The sequence below is a fragment of the Poecile atricapillus genome, chromosome 27 (genome assembly GCF_030490865.1).
Source record: "Poecile atricapillus isolate bPoeAtr1 chromosome 27, bPoeAtr1.hap1, whole genome shotgun sequence".
Lineage (NCBI taxonomy): Eukaryota > Metazoa > Chordata > Aves > Passeriformes > Paridae > Poecile > Poecile atricapillus.
Window position 1 is genome coordinate 5,505,818 of NC_081275.1, and position 20,909 is coordinate 5,526,726.

A 20,909-nucleotide genomic window follows, 5' to 3' on the forward strand; every position below is an offset into this window, starting at 1 on the left:
AGTATCAGGGCTGCTCGTTTTCCTCCCAGTGCAAACAATAACCACCAGCTGTGCTTTGGCAAAGGACTTTTGTGTTTCCTTCCCAGTTTCAGGCAGAAAAGTGGAGAACTTCCCTTCCCTTTGCCTGAAACTCTGCCCCAAAGCAGTGAGAGCTCCGAGGGGTGAGGTGCCACCACAGGGTGCAAGATCCACCAGCACTGAGCAGGCAGAGCCTCTCCCATGGTTGTCCCCACCACCCTCTGAGGGTGTTAGACCCAGAACCTCCAAAATAAGGGGGGTTGGGTCTTTCTGGGACCGCAGCCATGGAGCTGCTCCTCCAGCAGCACTTCCCTGGAGCGCTGGCCAGGTCATGCTGTGAAGTCCTGGGTGGCCAGGTTGAAGACGTTGCTCTCCATGGACCTTTGCCACTTGCCCCAGTTCCTCCTGATCTCAGCCTGGACCTGCAGCAACACCACGGTGCTGGCACCCAGGGACACCAGGCAGCACCTGGGGGGGATTGGGGGGCAGGGGGTGGGGGGAGTGTCCTTGTGCCCACGTGTGGCTTTGGGGCACCCTTGGGGTGTCCCTGTGCCCGCAGTGGTGCCCGGGGTTGGGCTGGGGACACACTCACCTCCCCATTGAGGAAACAGTAGAGCAGAGCCACCAGGAAGCCCTGTGGAGGACAGGGAGAACAATTTTCACCCCAAGGAAGGGGCTGGACCCCTCTGTGCTCATCTTCTCCCTCCTTTACCTCCTCCCATACCTCTGACCCCCCGCAGGGCAGGAGAAATCAGTGCCAGGTTCTCCAGGCCCAGATTGTCCCTTGTGCCCTGCCCCAGGGGGATGGGGGCACCCTCTCCCAAAAGAGGCCAAAGTCCCACATCCCAGGGGCTCCTGGTGGGATTTGGGGTGGGACCATAGGAACTTTCCCTGCCCATCTCACCTGGTAGGAGCCGAGCACCAGCTCGAAGTAGAGCCGAGCATCCACGCCCACGTGCTCAGGGAAGAGCGCGAACACCACGTAGTGCACCCCGAAGAGGGGGATGAGGAGCAGTGTGGACTTGGTCAACCTCCTGTGGAGAGTGAGAGGGGACTGGGTGCTCCTGCAGCCCTGTGAGACCTCCCCAGAATCTTGGTCTTAACCCCAAAGCAGGTTCTCTGTGAAAGGCAGGTCTTGGAGGCGCCAAGATTGTCCCCTGTGCTCCTCCAAGGAGGGTTCCTCTGCCCTGGGACCCCAGACCCGGTGGGCACAGCCCTGTCCCCTTACATGTACTGCTGCTTGTGGGTTTTGCTGAGGTCTGGGCACCGGATCTTCTGTGCCAACATCCTGGTGACGTTGAGGAAGATGAGGAAGTTCACCTGTCCCGGGAAGCCACATCTCAGGCTCTGCACAACCCCTGGCTGGGTCCCCTGGCCGCGTGGGACCCCTGGCTCTGGGGTGGGGCTCTCAGGGAGCACACTCACAAATATGGCCAGGAGGATGGGAGCCTTGATCACCCACCAGTATGGGCTGGAGTAGTCATCCCAGCACCTACGGGACAGGAGAGCTGGCTCTGGCGCCCACTGGGACCCGTGTGTCCCCCTGACCCCTTTGCACCCCTCTTGCCATGAGACCCACCAGGAAACAGAAATAATATTTAAATAAAGCGCTGGCTCAGTCCTCCCCTCTTGAGCATCCCATGCCAAAGGTTCATTTCCCAGGACTTGGACTGGGACACGTGGCTGAGGTGGCCTGGAGAAGGCCAAGGGGCAGCTGCTCTTACCCATGGTTGTCGTACTGGAGCCTGGTGAGCACCCACACCCCAACTGTGACCACGGGGACACCTGCAAGGACAGGACACAGGCAGGGATGGTCCCTCCAGTGCTCTGGGAAGTCACTGTGCCACCCCTCTGTCCCTTGTCCCCGGAAACGTGGCTAGCTCAGTTCTGGAAGTGGCAGGAAGGTGACAACCTTCCCACCTTCTCCAGGAGGAAATGGTGCCCACTGATGGTTCTGTGTCTGTGCCACCTCCTGGCCGCCCTCCCAGCCCTGAGCTCTTACATCACACCCAGGCTGGGATGGGTGTTCCCAGCCCCAGGTGGGTGTGGGAAGAAGGGAGAACCTGTCCTGGATCAGGCCAGGCTTCCCCAGCAGCTCTGGGCTCTGGGAGGAGCAGGTGGGTGCCCATCAAGGCCATGCAGGAGATGTTGGGGTGGGACATGCTGGGAGCAGCCCTGGGGACCTCTGGCCAGATGAGTCTCAGATCAGGCCATTCCCAGGTTGGTTCCTGCCCATGGATGTCCAGGGGTGTCCGGGGTGTTCCCAGGCTCACCCCAGCCGATGAGGATGTAGCCCCAGGTGTAGCTCCTGTCGCAGGTGAAGGTGAGCAGCAGCAGCGTCTGCAGGTACAGCCCCTCCACCAGCAGCCAGTAGAAGTTGGCCAGCACTGAGTACTGGAAGAAGGTGATCGCTGCTTTGCAGGTCACCTGCCAGGGGAGGAGTGGGACGGCTCAGGGTGCACAGCCTGTCCTGGGGACACGGGATTGTCACCCCCCTGTGTCCCCCCTCCTGGGGACACCTGTGATGACCTTTCAGTGATGACCTTTCAATGCAGCCCCAGGGACTCTGCCCCTGTCCCTCAAGTCACCTGCACCAGGTTCTGCTCTGCCTGTGCCTCACAGGCAGGTGACCACGGGCTGCTTTTGTAGGACCTTAAAAAGCCCTGTGGTTGTGTCTGTGGTGTTCTTGGTGCTGTATCTTCACTCAGAAGTTCCTGCTTTTATTGGAAACCTCAAATCTGAGCAGATCCTGGTGCTGCTGGGGTGTGCTGAGCTTTAGCCCCAGTGGGGACACCACTGGGGACACCACTAGGGACACTCAGCCTGAGGCCAGTGGCAGCTTTGAGGACAGAACTTGTTCCCTGCACAGAGGGAGATGCAGAAATGCTGAACCTCCCCAAGGCCACCCACGATAGAATTTCCTCCATCTCACAGCCTCTCTCTCTCTCTGCAGTGCTAAATCCAGCCTGGGTCCCACCAACCCCTTCCCAATGAGCCCCCGTTGCTCTCCCTGCCCCATTCCCAGGCTGTGATTTGGGATTTACCGTGGACATTGTGCAGTGGTCGATGGACTCGTCCGAGAAGAGGACGCTGTCCTTGATGAACACAGCGGTGCCCCGCAGGATGAAGGAGGTGAAGAAGTGGATGTGGATGGAATTCCTGGTGCAGTGCAGCTTCCTGCAGGAGGGAGAGATCTGCTGGGCCCCAACAGGGGCAGAGAAGGTGATTGGTGTCCCCTTCCCAGGCTGGAGCCCAGCCCAGGGATCACTGCCAGTGATGGTCACAAAGCCCTGGAGAAGCTTTCCTGCTCTAAAATCAGGGAGGGCAGGGTTGTGCTGTGCTTGGGGCTGCTCAGGGACAAGGGAACATCCCAGAAACCTCTGGAGAGCCCAGATCTGCAGCACAGGGAGATCTGCAAAACCAGAACGTGAGAGGGCCACCAGGGAAGGACAATGCTGCCATTCCTCTCCTGGCTTCCCAGTTTTCCTGTTGGCAAGGATGGGTCCTGGCTGCTCCAGGAGGGGACAGGCTGAGGACAGCTATCCCTGCTGGGATTTATCCTGTGTCCCTGCAGCCCCTGGGGCTGGAGCAGCTCCCAGCCCTACCTGAAGCAGGAGAAGATGCCGATGGCCAGGAGCAGCGCTGCCAGCGATGTGGAGTAGCCGCAGGTGTAGAGCACCTTCATGGTGACAAAATGACCTCTCTGGAAGGGACAGCAGGGCAGTGAGGGGACATGGACTGGGAAGTGCTGGTGTGGGACAAGCAGGGACAGCTCCCCCTTCAACGATGGGATAACCCTGGGAACATCTCCATGGTTCCTTGCCCAGTGAGGGGAAGGGAGCCATGGGGGCAGCTCCCCACAGCCTCAGGGGTCCCACGTGCCTTGGCCTCGGTGTCGTTGCTGCTGAGGGTCTCCAGCTGGCAGGCGCTGTGGTAGGGGGGGCTGGGGAGGCTCCAGCCCCACTTGGTGCAATTCCTCTGGATCCACCCTGCAGGGCAAGGAGGGACCTCAGGGGAGCCATGGGTGTCACCTCTGATGGCATCCCCAAAATGCCCAGCCTGGAACAGATGGGGACAGCAGTGTGGTACCCGAGTGGCCTGGCTGTCCCATCTCTCCTGGATCCCACTGCTCCTCTTGGATCCCATCACTGCTCCTTCCCTCCCAGACACCATCACTCCCTTGCAGATCCCATTGCTACCCCATCCCTTTTGGATCCCATCACTCCCTCTGGCCCTGTGCCTGGAGCTGCCAGGAAAACTTTGGGCAGGGTGTGAAAACAAACTCAGATCCCTCCAGTGGATGGGAATTGGGAATTGAGGCAATAAAAGTGCTCATTCCTCCTGTGAGGGCTCCATCAAGCCTCTCCTGAGCTGTTCCTGCCCCAAAGCAAACATTTCCCAGCATTTTCCAAATTACTCCTGTCTGAGGAAGCGCTCAGAGACCGCAGAAGTGCTGGAATGCTCTGGGTGGGAGCTCTCCTTCCCAGCCCTTCAAGAGGGATGGAGACATCTCGGGAGGGCTGGGATGGTGTGTGGGGAAGGAGGGCACCGGGGACTGTCCCGGTGTCACCAGGATGGAGGATGAGGTCCCCAGGTGCTCCACCCACAAAGGATGAAAGGATTTGGGTCCTGCTGTGGCAGCTCCCTGAATCTCTGCTTTTCCTGCCCCCTGCTTGGAATGCGATTTACACCAAGGACATTTGTTTTGGAGAGGCAGGAGCTGCGGGGTCACAGGGAAGGGCTGGGGGGGCACAGGGGTCCCTGGCAGGGTGGGTGGGTCCCTCGGGATGAGCGATCCCCGCTGGATTCAGACCTTCGGACTTCTTGAAGACGTTCAGGATGTCGGGACAGGCGACAGCTCGGGACTGGCCAAGGGGCAGGGCGGGCCAGCAGCTCACCCCGTCCCACTCCGTCGGGCAGCCTGGGGACAGAGGGGACCGCGGTGACACCAGGAGGGGACGTGCGGGTGACACCGCAGCCCCGCCGCTGTCCCCCCATCCAGGGCCGGGCCCCGCAGGAACCGGGAGCATCCTGGCTCTGCTCCTGGGAACATCCTCTCCCAGCGCTGGGACCTGGGAACTCCCGGGGCTGCATCAGACCCTGCCTGTGGGGTGGGCTGGGATTTGCCCCTGGCGCCTAAAATAACACAGATTTCTGCTGGATTGTTGCACCTGGAGGCTCAGCTCGGGATGTATCCCCAAGGACAGGGGGAAGTCAGCCAAAGCTTGCTGCGAGTGATCACCTTAAACAACTTTCCCTATCCAGCACTCAATTCCCGTTTAAATCACTCTCCAATTTCCTTGGGAATGAGCAAAGCCAGGCAGACTCGGGCCTGGAGGAACTCGTGATGGGACGGGACAAGGACACCCCGTTCCAGGCCAGCTCCTGTCCCAGCACAGCTCCATCATTAACCTTGCAGATCCACATTGTTCACCTGGAGCCACATCCATTGCCAGCCAGGGAATATGGAATTGGACAAGTCTGATGAGTTTCCTCTGATTTCAGCCTGGGGGTGTCAGTACAGGCACAGAGGGATTTGCATCTACAATGCCAAAGTGAGGCTTGGTTTTTGCTCAGGGGAATCAGGGGAGTGAGCACAGAATTGGGATCAGTCACTTCATTTCTTGGGGTTGTGGAAGCAGGGAATCAGGGAATGGTTTGGGTTGGAAGGGCCTTAAAGCCCCTCCAGTGCCACCCCAGCCATGGCAGGGACACCTCCCACTGTCCCAGGTGCTCCAGCCCCAATGTCCAGCCTGGCCTTGGGCACTGCCAGGGATCCAGGGGCAGCCCCAGCTGCTCTGGGCACCCTGTGCCAGGGCCTGCCCACCCTGCCAGGGAACAATTCCTGCCCAATATCCCATCCAGCCCTGCCCTCTGCCACTGGGAGCCATTCCCTGTGTCCTGTCCCTCCATCCCTTGTCCCCAGTCCCTCTCCAGCTCTCCTGGAGCTCCTTTAGGCCCTGAAGGGGCTCTGAGCTCTCCCTGGAGCTTCTCCTCTCCAGGTGAGCACCCCCAGCTCTCCCAGCCTGGCTCCAGAGGAGCCTTTGGAGAATCTCCAGGACATCCTCTGGAATTTGTAGCCCCCATAGTCTGGAGGATGCCACGGAAATGGTGCAAGGAATGGAAGATCTCTGCTGTGAGGAAAGTCTGGGAGAGCTGGGAGTGTTCACCTGGAGAGGAGAAGGATCCAGGTAGATTTTGGAGCTGCTTCCAGAGCCTAAAGGGGCTCCAGGAGAGCTGGAGAGGGACTGGGGACAAGGGATGGAGGGCCAGGAGCCAGGGAATGGCTCCCAGTGCCAGAGGGCAGGGCTGGATGGGATATTGGGCAGGAATTGTTCCCAGAGCCCTCCCACTCTGTCCATGGGATCTGAGCCTGTCCTCGCTCACACCTCCCACACTGGCACAAGCAGAGGAAGGGGTGAATGCAGCTCAGGTGGACTGGGGACAGCAGCAACCTCGGGATTAAACCCAGGTTTTCATTATACATTCCTGCTTCTCAGATATTTCCCTGCAGTGAGATTCCTTCCCCTTGGCTGGCACAATTCAGGTTGCAAAATGGACTTTTTCCAATCAAATTGGCTTTTCCCCGCTAAGCTGAAGGATAAATGACATCTCTGCTGAGTTACTTAAGCAATTATGTGCCTTCATATGCATTTATTGCTTAATTTTTCCACTACTATGAGATTAAAGCCCTGGAATGACGCATTCCTTATTCTCCTGGTGACAGCTTTTGCCTGGGATTGGGCCATTCCCCTTTGGATGGAAACTGAGATGCAATTTTAAAAAGGATGTCCAAAAGCAGCAATTGAAAATTGTTTTTTCAACAAGTTAATTTGTTTAAAATCCCAGATATGGGAAAATTGAGTTGCTCAAAAAATATTTGGCTGTAAAATTTGCTGAATGAGGAAGGGGAGCAGATGTGAGATGGTGACACCACGGAGTGACCCCGGTGCTGGTGGCCACAGCCCTGGCATTGGTGCAGGGGGATCGAGGGGGCTCTGCCAGGGACATGGGCTGATCCAACACTGCCATATTCCATGAAGCCATCCCTGGAGGGGTGAGAAGGCTCTGGGGAAACCTCAGAGCCCCTTGCAGGGCCTAAAGGGGCTCCAGGAGAGCTGCAGAGGGACTGGGGACAAGGGATGGAGGGACAGGACACAGGGAATGGCTCCCAGTGGCAGAGGGCAGGGCTGGATGGGATATTGGGCAGGAATTGTTCCCTGGCAGGGTGGGCAGGCCCTGGCACAGGGTGCCCAGAGCAGCTGGGGCTGCCCCTGGATCCCTGGCAGTGCCCAAGGCCAGGCTGGACATTGGGGCTGGAGCAGCCTGGGACAGTGGGAGGTGTCCCTGCCATGGCTGGGGTGGGAATGGGTGGAATTTGAGGTCCCTCCCAATCCCAAACCATTCCCTGATTCTCTAAATCCACCAGGACTGAGTTCCTGCTGTTGTTTGTGTCCCTCAATCCCCTCTATCCCATTCCAACTGCATTTTTGGGGCTCTGCAGGGATCCTTGTCCTTTGCCTTGGTGCTGCTCTCCATTTCCCTGGAAATCCCCTCGTTTCCACATCCATGGGCACTCTGCAATCCCCTACCATGGATCACCCTCCAAGGACCCCTCAGGAATTCCTGCCCTGGTCCCAGGGGAGCTGATCCCAGGCTCACCCTCACCTTCCTGCCCAGGGAGTGCTGGGGTTTGGCTCTCACTCCCGATCCTCTCCAGACATTCTGCTTCTTGCTTCTGGAAGTGGAGGACAACGGAGCAGTCGGGATGAGTCCCTCGCACCTTGGGAGAAGGGGAAAGGGCAGGCAGGAGAATCATGGAACTGTGGAATCAGGGTCATGGAACTGAGGAAATGGAATCATGGAGTTGGCTTGGAAGGGACCACAAAGCCCATCCCGTTCCCCCCTGCCAGGGGCACGGACACCTCCCACATTCCCAGCTCTGTCCTCCCACATTCCCAGCTCTGGGCTTTGCCTGCAGAGGTGATGGAACACCAGGGAGAATGTCCAGATCCCAAAAATGTGACAGACGTGGTGGCTCAGTGTGCTGGGATTGGATTGTCTGGGAATCCCTGCTTTGGGATTTTCCTCCTTGGCTCCCGGCTGGAGAATCAGGAGCCTGAGGCTGAACTGAGAGCAGGCCAGGAACTTTGTCTGTCCATTCCCATGCACCCCTGCCCATTCCCAAGTGTCTGTGCCCATTTCCATGTATCCATGTCCATTCCCACACATCTCTGCCCATTCCCAAGCATCCCTGCAGCATCTGGGTTCAGGGCTGTCTGGGACAGGGATCTGGGGCCAGGAGCTGGGCTTGGATTGCTGATTGTTTTAGGTGAGGGGCCAGAGATGTCTGTGGAGAAACAGAGGGATGAGGGTGAATCCATGAACTTCCCAAGAGAGGGAAGTGTGGATGTTGGAGCATCCCTTGGCTGAGCCCTGCCCTGCCCTGCGCTGACCATGCAGCCACTCCTCAGGGTCCCTTCACCTCCCCCAGGAAATTTTGTTTCCTTTTCCTGCTGAACGTAAGATTTCAAGGGAATTTCCAGCCTGGAAAAGGCATTTTGGGGATGGCTCTGGGCACAGCACCGAGAAAGCCCAGGAATTCTCCATCCTGCCAGTGATGGAGGACATGGATGGGGCAGAGGGGCTTCTCTCACCCCTGTTTAGCTGCAGACCTGCTGGGTTTGATTTATTATTTATGGCAGCAGGACCAGGATGGTGGAGCAGGAACAGGAAATGTGCAGAGCTCCCTGCAGGGCAGGGAATTCCTGCTGTGCCTCAGTTTCCCCCTGGGAAGGGGCTTGACACCATACGACTCTAACACCCTCCAAACCTCCAGTGCTCCCACAGCCCAGATTCCCTTTCCCCTTTCCCTTTCCCCTTCCCCTTTTTCCCCAGAGCAGCCTGACCAGTTCAGGGGTGTTTCACTCACTCTGGCAGGGACCCCACTCCCCCCATTCCCGCAAGGATTTGGTGCCAACCGTTGCCATGTCCTGGGGTGGGGATCACTCACGCTTGTCCTTGTCCCCTGCACCCTGCAGCCATCCCAGCCTTTGTGCCTGTGGATGCTCCCCAGGGAGTTCAGGGCTCCTCCAAGGGGTGTGGGACACTGGCTGATGTGGGATGGATGATCCATTCCCAAGGGATCATCTCTGGGACCTGAATCCGTGGGACCTCTGTCCTGGGGGGCCCCAGCACCAGCCTTGTCACCACATTGTCCCCAGGAGCTGTGGGGAAAGTCCCCAAGGGGGACCCACAGGGATGGGATGGGATGGGATGAGATGGGATCCATGGGATGGGGTGGGATAGACAGCCCCCACCCTTCACTCCCGGGCCCCAGGGTGGCTGGCATGGGGGGACCGCCAGTGCCCCCCACCCTGTCCCCGCGTTGTCCCCAGGGCCACTCACCTGAAGCGTGGGGAGGAGCAGCAGGAGCAGCAGCGAGCGGGGCCAGGGCGGCTGCCAGGGCCCCCCGATGGCTGCACCCAGTGGGGTCCCGGTTCTGTCCCCGAGGGGTTGGGGACAGCCCAGCTCCTCCTTCATGATCCGGGGGTGCCCCAGCACCTTTCTGCCCCCTGCCCTCTGCCCTTCCCAGCCCTGTCCTGCCCGGTGTCCCTCAGGACCCTTCCCTGCCGCGGGTCCCGGTCCTGCCCGGTGTCCCCCGCCCGTGTCCCCCCGCAGTGCCCGGCGCTCTGGGCTCTCTCCGCGAGCCTGGATGTCACCGCTGCGGGATCTGGGACCGGGAGGCTCCTCCCTCCGCTCCCGCTGCCCCCGCTGGGCTCGGGGAGGGACCCCCGGCTGGCAGCGCCCCCCAGCACGCACCGGCGGCTCGGGGGGCACAGCGGGGACACCGAGCCCTTCCCGGCTCCCCGGCTGCCCGGGATGGGCTGGGGGAGCGGGACGGGTGCGGGTGCCAGGGATGGGTGCGGGGGGCAGGGATGGGTGCGGGTACCCGGGATGGGATGGGATGGGATAGGATGGGATGGGTGCGGGTCCCGGGATGGGTGCGGGTATCCGGGGTCACACCGTGTACGGGGGGCCGGGGCTGCTCCCTGCAGGAGAGCCCTGCCCCAGCCCATCCCCGGGACACCCCGAACCCCTCCCCGATATCCCCCCTTGCCCAGAAAGTCCTGGGATGGGCTCTGGGTGTGTGACAGCCCCACCCCCTCTGCAAACTGACCCCAACTCTGTCCAGCCCTGGGTCTGGGGTCGCGATTTTGGTGTTTTGGTGTGTGCCGGGTGTTGTCACCTCGGTGCCAGAGCAGAGCAGGGGAGGTTTTAGGGGAGCCCAGGAACAACCTGGGATGGACACAGAGCCGGGAACACCTGGATATGCATTCCTGGATCTCCCTCAGGGATGGGGCTGCCCTTGGATCCAGACCCCCAAGCATCACCTGGGCTCTTCTTACAGAAAAAAATAAAATTATGTATATGTAAATATATAAATATGTATAAAATCGATATAAATATGTATTGTGGATATGTAAAATAAATGTATTTATAGAGTTCTCTTTGCTGGAAATCCCCAGCCCCCTCAGCAAGGGGAATTTTGACTCAAATGTCACCATTTTAATTATGTTAATAATGGGACCCACAATTCTGGGGAGACTTTAGCGTTCCCATCCCCAGTTTTGGGGAGATTATGAGAGAGTTTCTCTGGGAAATTTTTGGGGAAATTTTTTGCAGGTCTCTGGGGTTTCCACACAAACTTTAGAGGAGACTTTAGGGATCCCTGATACTGGGGAGGGGTCTCTGTGGGTCCTATCCCAAATTTTGGGGAGACTTTTGGGGGTTTCTGGGAGCTCCCTCCCCAGTAGTAGGGGACATTTTTAGGGGTCCCATTCCCAGTTTTAGGGGAGCCTCTGGGGGTCCCATCCCAAATCTTGGAGGGGGGTCTTATTAAGAAGTTCTCTGTAAATGAGATCACCCTCACAACCGCGGGTTGAAGAACCGGGTCCGCAATGATTCCGAGCCTCCTTTGCCTTGATGAGGACGCGAAGGCTGAGCCCGGGGCTCTGTGGACACCAAAGCTGCCGAGGCCGGGCCAGGCTCATTAACATCTGAAATGGAACCGCTCAAATGAATCGTTTCATCTTCCAGCAGCCCATAAACACTTGGGACGAGCCTAAAGCCCGGATTAACCATCCCTGCTGGAAGAACCCCGCGCCCACCTTGGCACCGCCCCAGGGGCTGCTCTGGGGGGGCGGGGGTGGCCTCCGGGTGCCCCGGGTGTCCCCACGGGGCCACTTTGGTGCCACCATCTCCGGGTGCCCCGGGTGTCCCCACGAGGCCACTTTGGTGCCGTCTGTGGCAAACGGGCTGCGGGCTTTGTCCCCAGGCTGGGAGGTGGCCGGGCTGGTTGGAAAGCCGGAGGAAATCGGGAAGTCCTCGCCGTGGGATGGGAACTCCTCTCCCCTTTCCCAGCAGGATGAGGAGCTCCGGGGGTCCTTCGGGTGATTCCCAGCCCACACATTCCCGGCTGCTCCCGATCTTCCTCCAGCAAGGAGGAGCTGGGACAGGCGATGGTGGCCCGACCTCCTTCCCGGTGCGGGGCGACCTGCCCAGCCCTGCTGACCTCGGGCGGGAGCAAGAGGGAAATAAATGAGGACAAATTCTGGATTGCAGATGCCGAACCCAAATCCTGCCCGGTCTGGGCTCCACCAGGGGTCCCGTAGGGGGTGGCGGTGTCCACCCGTGTGCCAGCGCCAGTGGGGACAGGCGGAGGGGACAGGAGCGGGCAGGACAGGAGGATTTGCTCGGGCACACGGGTGGAGGGGAAGGGTGGCTGTGTCCTTGCCGAGCCCCAGGGAATGTCCCCAGGGGCTGTTCCGCAAGCACGGGCGTTGTTCCCATTGATCCCGCCGGGAATTAGCGACGACTCAGCTGATCCCAAAGCGAAGGAAGTCACTGCCAGGACTCCTCCTGCAGGTGACAAACGCTCTTTTGGGGAGGGCTGGGATCACTGGTTGTGCTGCCTCCATCCCAGCAGGGATGTAGCCAGGCGGGGTCCCCGCCCCGCGCCAGCTGCTTCTTCCTGGATTTTGGGCTCCGTGGAAGGAAACAAATCTGGGAAGGGAAATTCGGAGGAAGAGAAGCCTTTGACGGCTGGGTGACAGCTTGGGGACGATGAAGATCAAAGCACTGTCAGCCTGACACCTCCTAGAAAGGCGATTTTTTTGTAATCGTTCAAAATGAGGAGCTTAAACCCATTCACAGTTCCGGACAGAGCGTCCCCAGAGGTGTATCCTGAGTGCCTGAACGAGACAGCACGATGGGGACAGCCCAGGGGACAGCGGCTCCCACACTGCCACCCCACAGCCGGGCTTTGTCCCCGTGTGCAGCTCCAAACTGCTCTGGACTGGTTTGTGGAGCCCCGGGAGGCAGCAGGGGCTGGGGGGATGTGTTGCCTCAGCCGGGCTTTCCTCATCTCCCCCGAGTGTTGGGCAAGGCTGCTGATCCTGCCGGGGTTTCCTCACTTGGGAATCTCTCTGGCTCTGCTTGGTCTCCGGAGAAGTGGCACAAGAGATGTGCTGTCACCTCCAGGGCAGCTCAGGGCTCGATTTCTCGGCTTCCTGGTGCTCCCGGTGCTCCCGGTGTTCCCGGTGCTCCCGGTGTTCCCGGTGCTCCCGGTCTGACGGGCCACCGTGCCCTGCCTGCCTCTGCCCTGTTATTTTGCCAAAGCTGGTTGATGCCCTGCAGAGAGGGGCTGGTTCCCACTGATCCCATTCCAGGAGCTGGAGCAGCACCCACACGGCCCAAGGGGTGGCAGAGGGTCCCTGTCCCTCCTGCCCCCCAGGACTGACCCCATTCCAAGGCTTTGGACCTGAAAAGCAAAATTCCTGGTCCAAAGCGGAGCTCCTGTGCCTGAGCAGGGACGGAGCTGAGATCCCGGCCCTGGGCCGGGTGAAGGGGGAGTTTTTGAGGGTTTCCAGAAGAAATCCCAGAGCTGCTCTAAGAGAGGGGCTCCAGAGCTTCCAAAGGGAGCAAATCCTCTGCTGGGTATCCTCAGGCAGAGGATCCTTGGCTCTTGCCAAGGGAACAGTGGGATCCATCCCCATCAGAGCTGGAGAATGCTCTGATCCCTCCTGTTTTCCCAGTGGATGTTTTATGTGTCCCCACCGAACACTCCAAGTGGGAACACAGACCAGTCCAGGGCTGTCACCTCTTCCAGTGTGGGTGTCACAAGAGGGGGGTCACCAGAAGTGGCACCTCCAGCTGGGGCATCACTCCTACCTCGGCAGGGTGACCTGGGCAGTGTCCTGGGGACAGCACAGCCACAGCTGTCCCCATCCCGGCACTGCCCTGTGCCCAGTCTCTGCTCTCCTGGCCAGTTCCTGCCACTCAGGTCCCTCAGGCCATGGATCCTCCTGCTCATCCTCCTGCTCCTCCAAAGGGCCAGGGGTGCTTCTGCCTTGGGACTGCCCCCACCCTGACCTGCAGCCCTAATTCTGTCACCCTGAGCTTTGAAGAGGTTTGGGAGTTGGGCTGACAGGATGTTCTGGGGGAATTGAAAATGGACAGGGGACAGGGGACAGGCTGGAGCCAGGCACAGCCCCAAGCTGAGCCCGGCCTAAGCCCTGCCCTGCTGCACAACACACCTGGGGCCAGCCTTGCTTGTGCTTGCTTTGGCTCAAGAAAATTTCCCAAATTCTCCTTCTCCTTCTCCTTCTCCTTCTCCTTCTCCTTCTCCTTCTCCTTCTCCTTCTCCTTCTCCTTCTCCTTCTCCTTCTCCTTCTCCTTCTCCTTCTCCTTCTCCTTCTCCTTCTCCTTCTCCTTCTCCTTCTCCTTCTCCTTCTCCTTCTCTCCCCCCCTCTCAATAATGTCCCCCCCAGAGGGACTCAGGCTGCCATGGGGGTGCTGAGGACATTCCAAGCAGGTCCCTGTCACCCTTCATGTCCCACCCCTGGCACGAGGATCCCTCACACTCCTCATCCCCCATCCCGGTGCTTGAATCCCTCCTAAGGGAAGATAAGATCGGGATCAGCCAGCCAGGCTCTGCCAAAGCAGGCAGGAAGCAGCACAGTAATTAAATGGGCAAATAATGGGAATTTAGGATTATAACAAAAGGCAGAAAAGCAATCCAGAGGGGGTCGGGAAAATTAGGAACACAGAGAAAAGTCCAATCAAGCAGAAAATAGCCCGGACTGGAGCCAAGGGGGGCTGAGGCAGCCGGGCTCGGAGCCTGGGGGGAGGATTTGGGGGGGTCCCCGGTGCTGTTCAGGGGCAGAACGAGAGTTTTGGGAGAGATCTGTTCCCGCGCAGAGCTGGCCTCGGGCTGAAACCCTGGGAAAAGTTCCCAGATCTGCCCTGGGGCACGGCAGATCTGGGATGTGATATCCATGGAAATCTCCCAGAGGAGGGGCCTGGGAAATGAGGCTGGGGGAGCTGAAGGGGTGGAGGGGAGGTGCCTGAGGCAGGGGGCTGGGATCGCTTGGGGTCTGGGGGGGACAGAGTGGATTTGGCTGAAATTCAGTGTTTTGTGCAGATTCCCCATCCCCAGGGTTTCCTGGGATGAGCTCTCTGCCGGGGGAAAGCAGGAGCCGGCTGTGCCCAAGGGCACAAATCCCCTTGGGAATATCCTGGGAAGGATGCAGGGCTCTCTGTGGCTCCCCTCCCAAATACTGGGAGATTTGGGTGGCGGGTGGGAGGTTCTGTGGTTCCCACCCCCAATTTTGGGAAGACTTCTGGGGGTCTCTGGGGTTCCTACCCAAATTTTTGGGAAGACATTTGGTTCCCATCCCCAGTTTTGGGGAGATTTTGGGTGATGGGGTGGGGTTCTGTGATTCTCATTCCAAATTTTGTGGGGGGGTTTCTGAGGGCCTCATCCCAAATTCTGGGGAGGCTCCAGCAGCAGTCTGTGCTGCTCTGCTGGCTCTGCTGCCATCTTCCACTATTGGGGGAGATGTCTAAGGATCCCTTTCTCAATTTTACAGGGATCTCTGGGGGTCTCATCCCCACTTTTTGGGAGATTCTGAGGAGGTTTCTGTGGCTCCCAACCCCAATTCTAGATGAGAATTTTGGACGTCTCTGGGGTTGCCACCCAAATTTTAGGGGAGACTCTGGGGGTCCCATTGCCAGTTTTGGGGAGACTTCATTAATCCAATGTCCCTCCCATTCCCTAATGAGGCTCAGATCCCCTTTACTGCTCCTTTCAACCCCTCCGCACGAGACACAGGGTCGGGGACACGGCCCAGCCCCGTGGGGACACAAGGACACCCCAGCCCGGTATCCCCAGGACCTTTCCCGGGGATTTCCTGCCGGGAAAACCAGCCCGGGAACATTCCTCCCTCCGGGCACGGTTTGTTTGTCCCGGGAGCCCTGGAGACGCTCCCGGCTCCTGCCGCAGCTCCGCTCCCCTCGCAGCCGAGCCATGGAGGGGGGAGCAGCCGGGGACCCCCGCGGGCTCTGGGGGAACCCCCCGGCAGGGACCGGCCTTGTCCCACGCAGGGTGAGCCCGGAGCGCCTCTGCGGATACGGGTGGAGATGGGATGGGGCGGGAGGACAGAGGGGTTGGGCTGGGGGGTTTGGGGGGGCACCGGGGGATTTGCAAACCCCGAAAGGCCATCCCTGCCCCCCGAGCTGGGGACTCTCCGGGTCTGGAAGTCACCTGGGATGGGAGGGAGGTGTCCCTGGAAAAAACAGGGGAGAGCAACCATTCCCTTCTCCAGGGCTCCCGTCCTGATCCCCCCGGGCCATCTGCTCCTCGTGCCACCAGCCCCGTCCCCTCCCGCCTGTCACCAGCCCTGTCTCCCCTGTCCCCTCCCGCCTGTCACCAGCCCTGTCCCCCCTGTCCCCCCCGCCTGTCACCAGCCCTGTCCCCCCTGTCCACCCCCGCCTGTCACCAGCCCTGTCCCCCCTGTCCTCTCCCGCCTGTCACCAGCCCTGTCCCCCCTGCTTGTCACCAGCCCTGTCCCCCCTGTCCACCCCCGCCTGTCACCAGCCCTGTCCCCCCTGTCCCCTCCGGCCCCGCTGCCAGGACGCTGAATTAAGCCGGGAATGTGCAATTCCGGTGTTTTCCTTCCCCTGCTGCTTTCCAGCTCCGCACCGTGGGATCGCCCCCCGGAGCCGCCCCCCTGTCCCGGCCGCCGGTGCTGATCCTGCAGCAGCTCCCCGGGCCCGGGGCCGCCCCCGCGGGACCCCCGCCCGTCCGGGGAGGTGGGTACGGGCAGAGCTGGGAGAGGGCAGCGCTAAACCCGCCTTGACTTCAGCCGCTGCTTTTCTCCCAGCCTTTTCCAGGGTGAGAGGGGCAGAGCCACACTCAGGATGTCCATCCCGTCCTTGGATGGATGCTCGGCCCCACGGGATGCGATTTTTGGGGTTTTTACCAAGTCTGGGCTGCAAGATGCTCCTAGGAAACAGTTTGGGGCTGGTTGGTTATTTTTGAAATTCACCGGTTTTGTTCTCCAAAACCCCATTTCCTGCAGGCAGAGTGCCACGGCTTCCTTGGAATTGTGAGGTGGGATTGGAACCCTGGGCTGTGCCACTGTCCAGAGGGGCTTCACCCAACCTTGTGCCCCCAGGCTGCAGCAATCCGGGCTGGAGGGGGGCTGGCAGCAGGGCCGGGGGGCTGGCAGCAGGGCCAGGGGCCCGTGGTCACTGGGGACACACCATGGGCAAAGTCACCTTGTGCTGTCTGGAGGGGGAAGGTGGAGCTGTCCTTAAAAATCTGGGGAGGAATAAGGATGCTGAAGATCAGTGCGGAAAGAAAGGAGAGACCCAGCCTGGGCCCCGTGGGGTGGGTGGGATCCATTCAGAGCTGCCAGCACTCCGTGTCCCAGCCCTGGTTCAGTTCCTTGCTGCTGGGTGCTCCCTGCTCCTGGAGCCGGCTCAGCAGAGCCCCAGGATGTGCTGGGATGCTCCTGGCTGGAGTCACAGCCATCTCCTGGTGTCCTGGGAGCCCAGCCTGGCAGCTCTGGAGCCTTTGGAGCACATGGGGGTACGGGGTGATCCAAACCCTTTTTTGCCCCAGGTCATGGAACCAGGGAATCTCAGAATGGTTTGGACTGGAAGGGACCTTAAGGATTGCCCAGTGCCACCCCTGCCATGGCAGGGACACCTCCCGCTGTCCCAGGCTGCTCCCAGCCCCATCCAGCCTGGCCTGGGGCACTGCCAGGGATCCAGGGGCAGCCCCAGCTGCTCTGGGTGGATGAAGCCAGCAGGATCTCAGGGAAATCCAACAGGTTTATGGGAATTTCATACATGCAGGAAATGGGGATGTTTTTTGGGGGTTGCGGAGCCAGGTTTGGGACTGTATGGACTGGCCTCAGCAGCCACCCCCAGTGTGACCATCCAGCCAAGGGGACAGGGACACTGCTCTGGGCCCAGCTCCTCGTGTGGAGCAAGGCAGGGGCTGAGGAGGCACTGGGCATCCCCACCGTGCTCCTCACCTGGATCCAGCTCCCAGGAGTGGGGATTGGGATCCTGGGGTCACCCCCATGGTGCAGCCCCAGCTCCTGCCCCTTTGGGGGGCTGTGAACCCCTGTGCACAGAGCAGAGCTGACCTTGGAGTGCTCTGGGCCACCCCAAGGATGCTGCCTCTGCCAGCTCTTGCCAGGGCAGCTGCTTCCTGAGCCCCTGAGCACTTCCAGGGTTGGAGAAATCCTCCCCAGAATGGGTGGAAAATCTGGAGCTCCAGCCCCAGTAATCACTCCTTGTGAGCCAGCCCAGATGTTTGGTCACGTTTGCAAGGAAGAAAAGGCTCAAATATGGCAATTTTCAAGCTTTATCCAAGCAAAATGATTTTTAAACACCACATGGGGCTTCCAGACCGGGGTGGGGGAAGTCTGGCTTTGCTCCCACTGCTTGGGAACAGGGAGGAGCCTTGGGGCCGCCCCATCCCAGGCACTCATCCCAGGCTGTGCTCTTCCTGCCCTCCATCTGCTCCCTCTCTGACGCAGAATCTCCAATTCTCCAGCAGATTTGATGGAATTGATGCTGATTCAAAGCTCCCAAATGCACCAGCTGCTGATGCATGGCCTGGCCATGGCAGCTTTGATGCCCCTCAGTGTGGGGCCAGTCCCAGTCCCAGCCCAGGTGAGGCTCAGGGGAGCTGGGTGGGCAGAGGGACCTTCCCAGGGCTGTTCAAGAGAGCAGGATCACCACACCCTGCTTTGGGACCCTCTGGGTGCAGCACTTGGGTGGTCCCAGCCCAGCTCAGAGCAGCCCTTTGGGGTTTTGGGGCTCTCTGTGGTGGTTTGAACCCCAGCTCTGCCAGCTCAGACCCCATCCAGGCCCTCAGGCAGAGCTTTAGCCCAGCTGGGAAGAGCCAGGACCCTCTGGAAGCGCAGTCAGGCAGGAAGGCTCTGCAGGGGCCACCATTGAAAAATCCATCTCGAACCAAAACCATCTGAAACATTTGATCTCCTTGGGGGGAACAATGCTGCTTTTGGGGCAGGGCTGGGCTGTGGCAGCTGCTGAGCTCGCTGCCAGCTGGCACCTCCCAGCACTCACCCCTGCCCTCCCAGTGCCACCAGTGCAGGGCTGACCAGGACTGGACCCTGCCCCCTCAGACGGGTCTCAGATCAAAGGGGCTCTTCCCACGGGGCTTTGGTCCCATCTGTGGGGCTGCCACCCCCCGTGTCCCCAACAGTGTTCCCCCAGGTCCAGTGTGGGACCGAGTGGGATGGGTGTGATCCACGGGCAGCGGCACTTTTGGAGGTCCTGGAGCCCGGCCCAGCCTCTGTCCCTCCCGCAGGTGCTGCCGGGGCCTCCGCAGGGCGAGGAGGAAGAGGAGGCCGTGGTTTTCCACCATCACTACATCCCCTGGCCCGGCCCGCGCCCCGTGCGGTTCCTGCGCTCCCCGCCCGGGCCCGGGGGGTGAGTGCGGGGTGGGCTCGGTGCCACCTCGCTGTGGCAGCACCTCCAGCCCAGCCGGGCCTCCAGGGACACATCAACCCCTCACTTGCTCCCCTCCAGCAGAGCTGTGCCACCCCCGCCACCCCCCAGCGCCACCGGGACAGTGGGACCCAGCGTCCTCCCAGCAGCAGGTAAGGACACCCCGGGGACATTGTCCCCATTGTCCCATTGTCCCCACGGCCCCCGACGGGAACAGCTTTCCCTCAAGCGTCCATCACCCCAGGCTGAGCTTCCCCACTCCCTGTCCCCATCCTGTCCCCTCAGGCCTGGGATCCTGTCCCCATCCTGTCCCCTCAGGGCAGGGATCCTGTCACTCCCTGTCCCCTCAGGGCTGGGATCCTGTCACTCCCTGTCCCCTCAGGGCTGGGATCCTGTCCCCATCCTGTCCCCTCAGGCCTGGGATCCTGTCACTCCCCCTCCCCTCAGGGCAGGGATCCTGTCCCTATCCTGTCCCCTCAGGGCTGGGATCCTGTCACTCCTTGTCCCCTCAGGGCTGGGATCCTGTCACTCCCTGTCCCCTCAGGCCTGGGATCCTGTCCCTATCCTGTCCCCTCAGGGCTGGGATCCTGTCACTCCCTGTCCCCTCAGGCCTGGGATCCTGTCACTCCCTGTCCCCTCAGGCCTGGGATCCTGTCACTCCCTGTCCCCTCAGGCCTGGGATCCTGTCCCTATCCTGTCCCCTCAGGCCTGGGATCCTGTCACTCCCTGTCCCCTCAGGCCTGGGATCCTGTCACTCCCTGTCCCCTCAGGGCTGGGATCCTGTCACTCCCTGTCCCCTCAGGCCTGGGATCCTGTCACTCCCTGTCCCCTCAGGGCTGGGATCCTGTCACTCCCTGTCCCCTCAGGGCTGGGATCCTGTCCCCATCCTGTCCCCTCAGGCCTGGGATCCTGTCACTCCCCCTCCCCTCAGGGCAGGGATCCTGTCCCTATCCTGTCCCCTCAGGGCTGGGATCCTGTCACTCCTTGTCCCCTCAGGGCTGGGATCCTGTCACTCCCTGTCCCCTCAGGCCTGGGATCCTGTCCCTATCCTGTCCCCTCAGGGCTGGGATCCTGTCACTCCCTGTCCCCTCAGGGCTGGGATCCTGTCACTCCCTGTCCCCTCAGGGTACTACAGCGCCGAGGAGCGGGGCCTGGGAGCTGTGCCTGCCGATCCCTCGGTCCCGGATGGACACTCCGCCATTCCCACGGTTTCGGGGTGTTTTCCCGGCTGTCAGCGCCCCAGGGCAGGGGTGTCACAGCGCTGTCACAGCCCGTGACACCCCGAGGTGGCACAGGCTGTGCCGTGTCCCCGGGGCCAGGGGGTGGCCCCAGCCCAGGTGGTCCCAGCCTTCATTAGTCCCTCCAGCTCTCAAAGCAGCGTTGCCTGTAATTAATTTGCTTTGTTAGGAGAGCGCCCTGCTGTCGCTAATTAATCATCTGTAATTACATGGGCTGGTGGCTCCGTGCAGGGGCTCCCTCGGGGCTGGGGGGCCCAGAGCCCCCTGCATCCCATGGGGGGGGGGTCTGTCAGGGCCTGGGGGTGATGAGGGGGGGTCTCTCAAATCCTGGGGGTGCTGGGGTGGTCGGGGTGAGCTCCGGGGGGGTCTGTTGGTGTTTGGGGGCTGCTGAGGGGGGGTCTGTCGGTGTTTAGGGGCTGCTGAGGGGGTTCTGTTGGTGTTTGAGGGTGTTGGGTGGGGTCTGTCTGTGCTTGGGGGCTGTTGGGTGGGGTCTGTCTGTGCTTGGGGACTGTTGGGGGGGGTCTGTCTGTGCTTTGGGGCTGTTGGGGGGGTCTGTCTGTGCTTGGGGGCTGTTGGGTGGGGTCTGTCTGTGCTTGGGGGCTGTTGGGGGGAGTCTGTCTGTGCTTGGGGACTGTTGGGGGGGAGTCATGGGGGGTCTGTTGGTGTTTGGGGGATGCTGAGGGGTGTCCTGGGGGTCTTTCAGAGCTTGTGGGGATGAGGGGGTGCTGGGGCTGGTGCTGGGAGCCTCAGAGTGGGATCTCCAGAGCACAGGGAGAGCTGGGTCTTGGTGGGGATGTGGCTGGGAGAGCAGCTTGAAAG

The 20,909-nt window shown here is 60.6% G+C and overlaps 2 protein-coding genes across 3 annotated transcripts; one reads left to right on the forward strand and one right to left on the reverse strand.

Moving 5' to 3' along the window:
• Positions 1 to 347: 347 nt before the first annotated feature.
• Positions 348 to 9,561, reverse strand: LOC131588750 (vasoactive intestinal polypeptide receptor 1-like). Its single transcript, XM_058857660.1, has 13 exons — positions 9,427 to 9,561; positions 7,687 to 7,801; positions 4,832 to 4,939; positions 3,901 to 4,007; positions 3,624 to 3,721; positions 3,063 to 3,195; positions 2,292 to 2,445; positions 1,743 to 1,803; positions 1,444 to 1,510; positions 1,247 to 1,338; positions 923 to 1,052; positions 611 to 652; positions 348 to 440 (listed from the first exon to the last, which is right to left on the reverse strand). The coding sequence occupies exons 1-13, from the start codon at positions 9,559 to 9,561 to the stop codon at positions 348 to 350; spliced, it is 1,335 nt and encodes a 444-aa protein (XP_058713643.1).
• Positions 9,562 to 15,343: 5,782 nt separating this feature from the next.
• Positions 15,344 to 20,311, forward strand: PRR29 (proline rich 29). 2 transcript variants are annotated; one of them, XM_058858079.1, is made up of 6 exons: positions 15,344 to 15,466; positions 16,056 to 16,173; positions 17,933 to 18,051; positions 18,713 to 18,834; positions 18,934 to 19,004; positions 19,978 to 20,311. In XM_058858079.1, the coding sequence occupies exons 1-6, from the start codon at positions 15,389 to 15,391 to the stop codon at positions 20,127 to 20,129; spliced, it is 660 nt and encodes a 219-aa protein (XP_058714062.1). In that variant the 5' UTR covers positions 15,344 to 15,388; the 3' UTR covers positions 20,130 to 20,311. The 2 variants fall into 2 exon arrangements, with proteins under 2 accessions (XP_058714062.1, XP_058714063.1); XM_058858080.1 differs by having other exon boundaries at positions 18,937 to 19,004.
• The last annotated feature ends 598 nt before the right edge of the window (positions 20,312 to 20,909 follow it).

Excerpts from the sequence above, each read along its gene's own strand:
- LOC131588750 (XM_058857660.1), bottom strand. The coding sequence starts at position 9,561 with ATGAAGGAGGAGCTGGGCTGTCCCCAACCCCTCGGGGACAGAACCGGG. Across the intron at positions 4,940-7,686 it reads AGCACTCCCTGGGCAGGAAG|GCTGCCCGACGGAGTGGGAC; the intron begins GTGAGGGTGAGC and ends CTCTGTCCCCAG. Across the intron at positions 653-922 it reads TGGTGCTCGGCTCCTACCAG|GGCTTCCTGGTGGCTCTGCT; the intron begins GTGAGATGGGCA and ends TGTCCTCCACAG.
- PRR29 (XM_058858079.1), top strand. The coding sequence starts at position 15,389 with ATGGAGGGGGGAGCAGCCGGGGACCCCCGCGGGCTCTGGGGGAACCCC. Across the intron at positions 15,467-16,055 it reads CCGGCCTTGTCCCACGCAGG|CTCCGCACCGTGGGATCGCC; the intron begins GTGAGCCCGGAG and ends GCTGCTTTCCAG. Across the intron at positions 18,052-18,712 it reads CAGTCCCAGTCCCAGCCCAG|GTGCTGCCGGGGCCTCCGCA; the intron begins GTGAGGCTCAGG and ends TCCCTCCCGCAG.